At 39.9% G+C, this 12,049-nt stretch overlaps 1 protein-coding gene across 2 annotated transcripts in view; it reads right to left on the bottom strand.

Moving 5' to 3' along the window:
- Nucleotides 1-11,205, bottom strand: part of cpamd8 (C3 and PZP like alpha-2-macroglobulin domain containing 8) — a 39,661-nt gene extending 28,456 nt beyond the window's left edge. For both annotated transcript variants that reach the window (XM_082137616.1, XM_082137617.1), the window contains exons 1-16: nucleotides 10,698-11,205; nucleotides 7,280-7,431; nucleotides 6,853-6,875; nucleotides 6,609-6,774; nucleotides 6,082-6,134; nucleotides 5,665-5,682; nucleotides 4,974-5,028; nucleotides 4,710-4,823; nucleotides 4,418-4,502; nucleotides 4,226-4,334; nucleotides 3,537-3,764; nucleotides 3,259-3,429; nucleotides 2,428-2,556; nucleotides 2,142-2,337; nucleotides 333-508; nucleotides 48-197 (exon numbers count right to left, since the gene is read on the bottom strand). In XM_082137616.1, the coding sequence (XP_081993742.1) occupies nucleotides 48-197; nucleotides 333-508; nucleotides 2,142-2,337; nucleotides 2,428-2,556; nucleotides 3,259-3,429; nucleotides 3,537-3,764; nucleotides 4,226-4,334; nucleotides 4,418-4,502; nucleotides 4,710-4,823; nucleotides 4,974-5,028; nucleotides 5,665-5,682; nucleotides 6,082-6,134; nucleotides 6,609-6,774; nucleotides 6,853-6,875; nucleotides 7,280-7,431; nucleotides 10,698-10,786 (1,914 nt within the window). In that variant the 5' untranslated portion in view covers nucleotides 10,787-11,205. The remainder of the gene's footprint in view (nucleotides 1-47; nucleotides 198-332; nucleotides 509-2,141; nucleotides 2,338-2,427; nucleotides 2,557-3,258; nucleotides 3,430-3,536; nucleotides 3,765-4,225; nucleotides 4,335-4,417; nucleotides 4,503-4,709; nucleotides 4,824-4,973; nucleotides 5,029-5,664; nucleotides 5,683-6,081; nucleotides 6,135-6,608; nucleotides 6,775-6,852; nucleotides 6,876-7,279; nucleotides 7,432-10,697) is intronic.
- Nucleotides 11,206-12,049: the final 844 nt, after the last annotated feature.

The raw sequence follows: 12,049 nt of genomic DNA, 5'->3' as shown, positions 1-12,049 counted from the left end.
CTTCCGAGCTATTGGTGGTATATATGAAGGTTCAGATGAGGACTGACCTTCTCAGGTGTGAGCTGGAAGCCTGGTTTGAGAAGATACATGCTTTTGTCCACAGAAGCTACACATACACATGAGCCACTCTCTGCTCTGACCTTCAGACTGATCGGACTGCCCGGCATCGACTCATTTGTGGACAAAGACAAAGAGACCTAAAGACAAGAAAGTCATACGAGTTTGGAACGATATGGGAGTGGGTAAATACTGTAATGACAGAACTTTTTTGGTGAACCATCCCTTTAATCAATTATACGCCAGAATAACAATTAGTGAGCAACTCAACCCACCTCATTTTCGAAGCGGGGCTGCACAGGAAGTTGCAGACTGTCACTCACACCCTCTCCATTTTCCCGAACATAGTAGACCAGTAGGCGACTGAGAGGGGCCATGGCAGGAGTCACATTGAAATGCAGAACCGACACGCAGCTGTCTGTTTCCGCCTGAGAAGAGGACACACCAGAGTCTGGGCAGACAGAGGACATAAAGATGGACAGAAAAAAATGGGGAGGAAAAAAAAAAGAGGAAGAATAGTGCCTTTATGAGCTATTAGTAAGCTTCATTAATTGATTAATTCATGTTCCAAAACATTTTGTTATGAAAATATGCAGCATAATTCTTAGTACACAGAACAGAAAACAGAAAGTAACAGAAATGGAAATAACAGTCCATTATAAAATGATCAATAACATGTTAAAAATGAAGAAAATCTAAAAAGGTGAAATACATCATTTCAAACATACTGGGTGAAAATGATATAAATACATTTTTCAAAAACTATGATTGTCAAATAAACGTAAAAATCACATGTGAACAGAATATTTTTGTTTGTCGTTTTCAACTTTATGCAAAAATGTAGAAATATTATTTAATTTTATTTGCATAAAATGTATACATATATAAATTCATACATACAATTTTAGCTATGGAATTATCTTTAAAAGAGTGACCAAAATCAATTACAGAATGTTATCAAATACAATACATAACTTTACATGTGATAGAAATGACACCGATTTTATTTTTAAAGGGATACTTCACCTCTGTAAAGATGAATGTGTATTTAAAATAGGTCATTTATGTAGAAGAAATGTGAAATTATTTTTGAATTTGGAGCTTTCTAGACTGAGAAAAGCCAGAAAATGTATTTTTGGCTTATGTGGATGAAAGACAACAACTCCCAGAATATACTTGCTTCGCTGCCCTAGGAGGCAACTCCCAAGCCACGCCTACCGGTAAGAAACAACAAGGCTAGGCTACTAGTGAGTCTCCGTGACGAGTCTGCCCGGGATTTCGAGATCGCCCAATATGTCCGGGATTCGGCTTTTGCGTTCTACAGTCGCCATTCATTATGTTTACTGTGGCGAGCAGGACAACGCTGAGGGGCCCGCGCGAGGCCGGTGGCGTGATTACTGAGACGCACCGATCTCATATCTCTCACGGATGAGCGGGAATTTTCTCAGCAATGTTAAAACGCACATCGACCGATCACTTGTTTAGCGTTCATGTAAACACTACATTCAGATTCACCAATAAAAGTTAGATTGAAACAAAAGGTGTGCATGTACACAATGAATGGCGACTGCAGAAAGCAAAAGCCCGGACATTTTGGACGATCTCGACAGCCGGACATGTTTGGGAAAAAGAGAATGGTAACCCCTACTACTCAGCTTTCTCCTACTTCTCAGCTTTCTCCACAGAACAAGACCTGCTAGCTTAGCTTCCAAAGAAAGACAGCTGATACTATGTGTACATTCTGTGAGTGAGATCCCACCCTCTATGGGCGGGTTGAGAACATGCGGGACAGCCCCTCCTACTGGCTGTAGTCTTTAGCCTCCGGCCAAAAAATCCTCCGATGACGCAAAATGACGATTTTTGCGTCATCGGAGGATTTTTTCCAGACAAAAAATACATACATAAATCTCTCATCTCAGGGGGATATGAGGGTGGAAAGCACGGTAATTCGAAAATACTACAGATTTTCTACTAATACAAAGCTTAATGCTAAATCCTGAAGTATCCCTTTAAGGACAAAAAGGCCTATTATTAAGTTAATAAACTGAACAAAGGCTTACTGCAGTTATTGCAATAAAACTGACCTGTGTCTTGTGGTGGTTTGGCAGTGGTGTGAATGTTCGTGTCAAATGTGATGGTAGCTCTCTTTTCACGATTGGCCATGCTCTTGGTATGCCTCTGACCAGACTGCACGATATTCCCACGAGAGGCGATCTCATAGTGCAAGGTGAAGTTACAGGGACAGGTGGACTTCAAGGTGATCTCTGCTTCTTTTCCAATCTAGACACATGATTAAAGGTTGTTTAAACTTAAAAAATACTTTTGTATATCTTAGCAATCACCACTAATGATACTGGCAATGTCTCTTACCATAAGAGGAGCATGGGGACTTAGAAGCTGGATGTGGCACTTGCTCGGAGAATACCAGCTACTGATGGACAGATAGTTGGGGAGATACTGGTCTCCTGCAGGCCTGCCATCAATGGCTGTCACTTTTGACTGCAATCAAAGAGAGAAGAAATTCAAATGAAGTTAGAAATGTAGGCACTGTGAGTTTCATTTGGACTCTATTTGGTGTTTCTATCAAACTTTTGGTGAACAGCTATGCAAAATAAACAATCAATAGTAGTTCTCTTTCAGATAGCCTTCTTATCAACCACTAACCATACTGTGGTTCACAGGCACCAAACTACAGACCCTGATAGATTTACACTGATCCAAGTATGGATCTTTTGTATTTACCTGTAAGACGGCCTTCTCACTGATCAAACAAACCTTTATGGTAAATAAAACCCAGTTTAGACCAAAACATCTAGTGTGAAAGTGACATTAGAGAGCCCATTGGCACTTGAGCAACCTTCCTGAACAATGGTACTAGTCATGCATCACCCTTTGCAGGGTTTGAACCTACAACTTTTCAGGGTTAGTACTATCAAATCATAATTAAGCAATCACTAGGTCAGGGGTAGCCAACCCTAACAACCTGCAGAGTTTAGCTTCAACCCTAATCCAATACACCTACAGCTATTAAAGGTGTTCAAGATTACTTGACAATCACAGGCAGACCTGTGACCTGGAGCAGGGTTGGTACTAAAGTCTGCAGTAAGGTAGCTCTCCAGGAGCAGGGTTGGCTACCCCTGCACCAGGTTAAACCACCCCCAGAAGAAGTTTCCGCTACATCTCCACATCCCTCCCACTGACCTCCAGCCAGACGTACTGGGCAGCCGTGGGGATGGAGGGGATCTCGAAAGTGGCTTTGCCATTGCGTGAGACCAGTTCGCTAGTGTAGACGTTGTCCTTCAGGGTGAGTTCGGCCTTAACCCGCACTTGCACTCCTTCCGCTGGGCTCCCGTCCGGATAGGTCACCTCAATCTGGGGTCAGTGGTGAAAAACGATCATTCCAAATTAGGATTGATTAGTAAAAAGGATAAAAAGGAAACATTATCTGCTTTCCAACAGAAGACTGATCCTCCTCTCACCATCCCCTTGTAGGGCAGACCAGGTTTGAACTGCTTGCGAGTATCTTTGGAGTACTTGATGTCAATGAGTTGCTTGTGGACTGGTGTAGAATCGTCAAATATGGTCTGCCGCCCACCGTCCACACTGCTCACTGTCACCCACATGTTCACTGAACCTCGGAAATGGTCTGTAACTTCTAAGGGCATCATGTCCTTTACACAGAGGCTGAAAGTGGCTGAGCCTTTGATCTATGTAAAGAAAAGAAAATGGTTACAAAGAGTTGCTACTTTTGGTCTTTTGGACTCCGTTTAAAAGACTAGCTTGAACAAGTTGATTAATGCTGGTTAGGTACTGGTCTACCTAGCCCCTGTCTTAACTGATGCTTTTGATCTCGACTTGCAGTCTCGTTCATGAAGTCCACAAGAGTGGAAGCTATCTCAAGAAGTTGCTATGGAGTACACCTTGGCGGATAACATCTGCAAGCAACGTGCCCTTTTGCAGAGCTTGCACTGGTTTAGACTTCACAGTGGACAACTGCTCGACAGTCTATATGACCTCAACTTGCATTTAGGACAAGGCACTGGTAGACCAGTGCAGCAATGCTTGCAGAACTGTGCTGTTGAAGGTGGTCAACCAAAGGAGTTTTACTGTTTGAATAAGTTAAGTATGCTAGTCTTTTAATCAGGGAAATACTTTATTATGCGCTCACCTCCATTGATTTCACCACCGGGTGGCCAACTTCATGTCTGTAGTAGCCTACTCCATTGACTGTCATATTAACTGTTAATTTGCCTGACACTGGCTTTCCAAAGGTGTACCTGGGAGATGGCAGGGTTATTGAGATATTGGAAGTCATTGCAAAATTACTTGTTTAAGATGACAGGCAGATTCTTCCTCTTACCTTGCCTTGACTGTGACCTGTTCACATGAATTGAGGTCTCGAATGTAGGGAGGGGGCTCAATGATGAGCTCAAACTTGGGCATGACTGTTCAAGAAGAAGACCAAAATCAATCATATTCATTAATTTCTATCCATTTTACTCTGACTGAAATTGCAAATTTAGTCAAATAATAGCATTTTTTGAATTCATGCTTTATAGAATGTTATTGATTTTCCATCTTTTAGAGATTATTTACTATGTTGTGTTACAATTATCTGAATCTGTTCTTGTAAAAGGATCAACACTGCTTACCATACTTTTGCACCTCAAATGACTTGTTGTACGTGTGGCCTTGCATCTCCACGAATACTAACCATTCTCCGAAGACTGGTTGGTCTGATAGTGGAAAGCTCATATTGACGATTCCTAAGAGACAATAGTGACGTTAAAATATCAGCACTATAAATATATCATAGCGATCAAAGCTTATTATATATTGTGACAATGATTGCAACATGATAACAAAATACAACAGCCTGATAACAGCCAAAGGAACAAGACAGTAAGAGTTCTTACCACAACAAACAGACTTCAGATCTTTCCAATGGACTATGCGGGATCCTCTGGGGTCCTGGGTAAACAAAGTGGTAATCTTCAACACTATGAGGTTAAAATAGTCTTTTTCTTACTTATTTGCTTGGCTTAAATCTGGAGGCCACTTTACACTCGTAAAAAGGCAGCATAGAAACAAGCTTAGGAAAACACGTTTCAAATCCAATGATGCTTTTAAACAAACTGACCTTGCCCTGACTCAAAGGGCCAACACTCCAGGAGCCCGTCAATCAAGACAAAACTACACACACCCCGACTGACACTTCCTCCAGCGAGAGCCAGAGGCCGACGGTGCCAAACTAACATAAACATGAAGCATCGTATACATAGCAAACATTTTTTCTGCTCCCCCTTTGGCCATTTGCACAGCTTTCAGAAGAATTTTCTGGAACTAAGCAACAGTGTTTGCCCCAGAGACGCTTCAAAGACCAAGCAGCATGTGGGAAAAAGATGGAAGCTAAGCACAGAGCAGCGGGGGGAAATGCCCCAGGAAGACTCGCTCCCTTTTATCTCCCTAGTCGCCCACAAGCGTCTGCTCCAGGGTCGAACCCAACACCGCCGACCAGTTGTCAAGCTCTATAGCTGTGCAACATGGACCCTGCTGGGAAAGAAACACTCCAACCACAGCAGTGTCCACCCCATGGCCTCCACTCACCACTATGTAAGCGTCAATCTGTAAAACAAAACAAGGAAATGATTAGAGGGATGAGGACGACACATATAACACATATGTATAACTACAGCTACATTAGCCCCATCAAGATTTCAATCAATCCTGCAACTGAGAGAAGTTTTACCAGCGGCCAACCTTTAGCAATTTTCAAAAAAGACACATTACAGCTGGAGCCGCTTTTGGAAAAAAGCTTGATTTCAAGTTGGCTCTGGTGAATGTGTTTCTGTAATTTGCATGTTTGTTTGTGTATGAGGGGCATACAGCTAAGCTACCTTTTGCCCCTTTCTGGAAATGCTTGCAGGATAAGCCTTTAGACACTAGATAAATGTTGCTAGTGCTAAAAAGGACAATATTCCTCTACTACAAAGCGTAATTTATCATGTAATTTCAGGACTTTACCTTTTCACTGGTTGGCCTTAGGTTTGGCGTGACAGCAAACACATTTATAAGAACTAGAGGGGAGAGAAAGAAACAAACAGCAATTAATTCAAATTCAACTTGCTTCTTTCTCAAAGCTATTTGTGACACTGGCCAAACTTGGAATAGCATGCTAATTTCTATGCTATTTTTGCTGCATTTTTAGTATGCACAAAATACAAAACACTCAAATTCTGCTGTATACAGCAAACCATACTTCGTAAAATACTGTATCCCACAATGCAATGCACTCAATCCTTTCATTTTTAGTTTAATGAATGTATTGGAAGTATTATCGAACAAGTTTTTGAAACATAAGAGTTTTGTTTACCACAGCATAATATATGCACATATTATTTTTAAAAGTATTAGGAAGTATACAGTCAGTGTATAGTATGTAGTACGACAGTAATCTGAACATAGCCAGTATCAACTGCATTGAGACATTTAGCATTACAAACACAGTTAGTGTCATAAGTAACCCATTTGTGTTAGGTGAATGTAGAGACCTTTCTGCAGGGGCTTATAAACTGGCTTGTCAGTCTGGATGAAAACAGTTGAGCCTTTGCTGTCCACCGTCACAGTGGTGTGGTTGTGAAAGATGTAGCCACCCTCATTGAGCTGACGGTTCCCCCAAACCTTCAGATGTGCCTGGCCTCTAAGATCTGATGGCACCTGGGAACATTGTGGTTATTAAGCATACGATAAATATCACACTAAGCTCAGGAGAATTGGCTGATGTGATTTGCTCACCTTTATTTTGATGGTGGCTTTATCTGAAATGAGGAAAAAAATGTAAGTGAAACCTGCACAAGCACCCAGATTTCTGAATCAAAACATGAATTTATTGTGATAGCCTATATAAGGGGCTTTATTGATCAAAACCTTCATTAAAAACTATGAATTTTGTTAATTCATGTAGAGTATGTGCCATATATAATTTCTCACAAATGAAAATGAGGCTTAAGTATTGATGTTTAACCAAGGGAATTCACCTTTGGTGCATCAAGATATTGCCAAAGAAGCTCTTGGTATGTTTGCATGTTTTTTCATGGTGAAAACTATACTTTAGTTGTTCAAATTTAAATGACATATTTAAGACCCAAGCTCTTGGCACCACAGACGTTACTTTTAGATGCTAAATTGAGCAAGTAAGTAAATTCCCCTACGTAACTCTCACCTCGTACAGTGCCATGGCTATGTGCCACGATCTCGCCCTTGACGCTGAGCTGCAGTTGCACTCGTGTGTCTTCTACTGCATTGAAGATGGTCACGCTCACGGCCTCTTCCACACCGGCGCGGAACACAGATGGCGCGGCAATCAGGTAACCCCTGTGAATCAAAGGACGGGAGTACAGAGCAACGGCTGTGTGTGTTTACATCACAAGACTCCAGGTAGCAATTACGCTAACACTTTGTTTAGTCTAGAGCGTACATCTGAATCTCACATCATAGGGCACACAAATCAAACAAACAAGCATCCCGAACCTTACCACTTGGGAAAACATAAAACAAATATCATGTTCAAACATAAACTGGCAAGTGTTTTGTGATTCTTTGTTGCCCAAGTTAGATGTTATGAGAATGGCGGAACCTTATGACTGATCTCGAAATAACAAATTTCAGAACAATAGTACGTTATTAAATTAGGCCGTAAGGTGAATATTCGTCGTGAATATTCGATCATTGGCGCCCAATTTAGTCTGCCAAATGTTTCCTTATTTGCCAAATTGGCCTTGTGGCTTAAATTACAATAAGGGACTAGGGACGGAAAGGGGCTCCAAACGGAACTTGCAGGACCATGACCTGGGTTGTGTCTCACCCCTTAGAGTGCACTCATTCAATCCCACTGGACTGCAATAACAAAATGTACAAACAATGTACAGTAAAGTCAGAGGCTAGAGAATGGACTCTTCCGGTAAGAGTCACTTCCGTGTTTTTTTTCCTCTCAGTTTCTAGTTTCATTAATCGTAACTATTGGAGCTTACCAGATGAGCATTGCGTTTATTACTATTAAACAGAAAGCACAAACAACGCAAAAGCGGAAGCTATTTTGGAGCACTTTGTGTCTGAATTCACCAACTCATTTTCAACTTCTTTAAAGGGTTAGTTTAGAGTTCACTCTTCCGCGTACGGCCGTTACCGGAAGCCAGTGATTATAGTTTATAAAGTTATAAATATGGATATTTTTTCTTAAAACAACGCATTGGTTCGCTTCAGAAGGCCTTTATTAACCCCCAGGAGTCGTATGGATTACTTTTATGATGGATGAATGTGCTTTTTTGGGATTCAAAATCTCAGTCATTATTCCCTCCTATTTGAAGCTTGGAAGAGCCAGGATATTTTTTTATATAACTGAAAATGTGTTCGGCTGAAAAAAGAATGTCATATACACCTAGGATGGCTTGAGGGTGAGTAAATTATGGAATAATTTTAATTTTTGGGTGAACTAACCCTTTAAGTGGACTATATTAGTCGACTAATAATAGTGAATGAGGGTATGGGGGGCAATTTCGGACACACTTGTTTTGCCGTATATATTCTGAGCTAGAAAAGACTATTTAAAGAAGAATATATTAAATAGAAAAATTGCCTTTGAAAGCAGTGTGAGTGCGTCACTCACAGTACTGGAGTACTTCTTTTGGTTTTAGTTCAACCTGACAAATATTAGTTTCAATCTCTGCAATGATTAGGCCATTTGTTGGTGATTTCTTTTGATGTTTGATGTGTGTAGGCCTTTCCTCAAAGAAAAAAAGTCACAGGGCTTCACAAATCCTATTTTAAAGGTCAATGTAATAAAAACGAATAGGGCTTTCTCAAACACACACTATGACAAAGGTTAGGGGAACATTATTACACAATTAAGCAACATTAACCTAATTCGTCAGGTGTTATTCGTCTGTTCGGAATCCAAGTTGTCTAGACTACTGCAAATTTGGTTCAAGTGACCTTAAATGATGAGAAACATTTGGAAGGTGACTCTGACCCATTGCATGCCCATATAAACCTGAGTAACTCAGTGTCCTTGAGTTTTAATAGCCTGCCTGAGTGTGAGATATCAGGTGATTGGCATTACGGTTCAGCGAGGCCAGAGGCAATTTAAGTCTCAAGGCATGAGAAAATCCCCTCCAAGGCATCTATGCGGAATTGACTGCATTTGATCCTCACCTTCCTATCTTACAATGGTCTCATGTGTGCGGTGGGCATAGACCTATTCAGTGTTTACATGATAGCACTCTCTTGTTGAGGGAAAGAACAGCCACAGGCTGACTCGAGAGAATGTAGCTCTTTGTCAAAGAGGTCAAGCTGGTTATTGACCTCTTTCTCTGGTGTTCGAAATACTTGGCACAACCACATGTAACAGGTACAGACACTGGCACTGAGCTCTGCCCAACCCTGGTATGAAGGATGAAGAAGTTTGTGGACTTCTGTAGTTTCTGGGTCAATTAACCCAACAACATTCCTGTCAACCAATCATTTGACTTAAGTTTAGGGTTAGAATTATGCTTGGGACTTGATAGTTGCTGAGAACTTATATAGTTACGGGGATTGTAACAGAAATCTGGTTCCAGGACTAATAAAAATGAACAACCAACTTGGCAAAAATCACAATTATCCAAATAGACCCAAGAACCATACAATGAAAATGTTTCCTGACAAGATAAATATGCTTTTCTCAACCATTGAAGAATCTTTTTGAGGTATATAGACCACACTCTTCTAATATAGCCTTGGGAAAGTGAACTGAAGTTTGTTCTAAAGGTTGTTCCTCAGAAGAATTTGAGTAGAATAAATTGGGTCTAATGTAAAGATCAGTACAACATAGCAGCATTGAGGCTGATAATGGAGTGAATTACTTCTTAATTATACTAATAGTGGGAATGAAGGCAATGACATAACCAACTTTAAATGCCTGCAATGTATGAAACATAACTATGACCTGTTTTGAAAGAACCACTTGGGAGTTGACAAAAATGTCCCATGGTAACCTTAGTTTCTATCAAAACAGCAGTTACTGTTACAACAAATCTCAGTTACACTTTATTTTAAGGTGTCAAGTGTTACAGTGTAATTATATATTTAAGTACCGAGTAATATTAATTAACATGTCCTTACTATAGGTTTATGGTAGGATTAGGGTTTGGTTGAGGGTTAGTTGCATGTAATTATGCATAATGTACTGTTATTACTATGGCATGTACATATAACATTATGTAACAAGGACACTGTAAAATAAAAAGTTACCCAAAACTGTAGTATCTAGGTAAGTACAAGAAAGCTTCCTTGAAGAGGATCCCATATTAGTTTACCACAGTGTGTTACACTAGTAAATGTGACTATGGAATTTTGGTAACAACTATGGTGACCATGAACATTTTTGTAACGGATTACTTGTAATTTGTTAGTAACGTCCACACACATAAACAGCTGTGCTGCTGAGTTTATTTGTTGTTGATGCACAAACATTTCCACATGCGCGCGACAATCCGAATCATACTGGTGAGTTATCACCTGACTGAAGTCTTATCAAAACATGCATGCTTGAAATGAAAAAGCGGTTTATATCATCCATAAAATAGCGCTACAAACATACTTACTGTCTTTCTTGTGAATGAACTCCACTCATAAAACACATGAACACAGTCCACAGAGTCCAGGAATTGTGGTGCACATGCAACACTCTCATTTTGTCCCTCGTTTGTTTTGTAATGAGTCCACAATGCGTATATTCCACAAATATATAATTACTATTTCGAGTGCAAACTTAAGTATCCACGAGGGGAAAGCACGAGCCTCCGGTGGAGCGCGTGCTGCGTTTTTATCCCAATTCCCAGTGTTGTGTCCGTGCAACTGATTTTTGAACTCCTCTCCACGCGTAAAGACAATCCCTCTTGGCGTGCCTTATTTATCCGCCTTAGTTCCGATTGCTCATATTTCAGCATTAAAACTTATCTCCATCCACCCCACCCCTTGTGTAGCACGGTATTTAGTGCACATCAGATCCATTGAGCTGAGCTCCACAGCCTAATGTAACAGGGCAGGCTGCTTTTGCCCCTTTGAACTCTCCAGGCTTTTGTCTCATTCAGTGGTGTGTCAGAACAAGTCTAACAAACAGAGCCCCTCTGAGCTAGTAGAGACAAGACTGCACTGTCCCTCAACGCCGATTGGAAGCTTTACAGGTCCGATTGAATGAGACTGAAAGGATCCCAACGTTTTAGTCGTGTGATGTTTAAATTATTTAATGCATGAGATAAATTGAATTATAAAATTAAATATCTTAAATATCTATTTATTTACATTAAAAAGTCTGTAGTTAAAATGTAAAACTTTAACCTGACGTAAATTCGTTTCGATATGGAAGCACAATAATGGTGGGAAAATATAGGACATTGGGGCCCCCTAGTGGCGCTTTAGCACTAGACATTTAAAAATACCGTTTTATGTATTTTTTGGGCCAAATGAATCGATTAAAAACGGTATTCAATTTCCTATTTTAGAAAATAAACATCTATTAAATGGATTTAGCATGGATAATAAATATATAGGCCATTGTGCATAAAAAATTGAAATTGAAATATACGCATTTATAGTTATTTTTATAAAAATTTAAAGGGATATAGTTCACCCAAATATTAAAAAATCTGTTATCCCTTTTCCTTCTTCTGTTGAACATAAAAGACGATATTTTGAAGAATATGGGCAACCAATCAGTTGACGGCACCCATCAACTTCCATAGTATAGGGAAAAATATCAAGTTAATGGCTGCCGTCAACTATTTGATCAACAAAATATCTTCTTTTATGTTCCACATAACAAAGAAATTCATAAAGGTTTGGAACAACTTGAGGGTGAGTAAATGATGACAGAATTAGTACATTGTGCTAAAAGTCACAAACCAAATGGGTTACAACAAGATAATTTAAAAAAGAAAAATAAGAAAGAAAGAAA

Source organism: Leuciscus leuciscus (genome assembly GCF_965113295.1).
Source record: "Leuciscus leuciscus genome assembly, chromosome: 15".
NCBI classification, from domain to species: domain Eukaryota; kingdom Metazoa; phylum Chordata; class Actinopteri; order Cypriniformes; family Leuciscidae; genus Leuciscus; species Leuciscus leuciscus.
The sequence above is the reverse complement of the archived record's forward strand: the minus strand, read 5'-3'. Positions and strand labels throughout refer to the sequence as shown.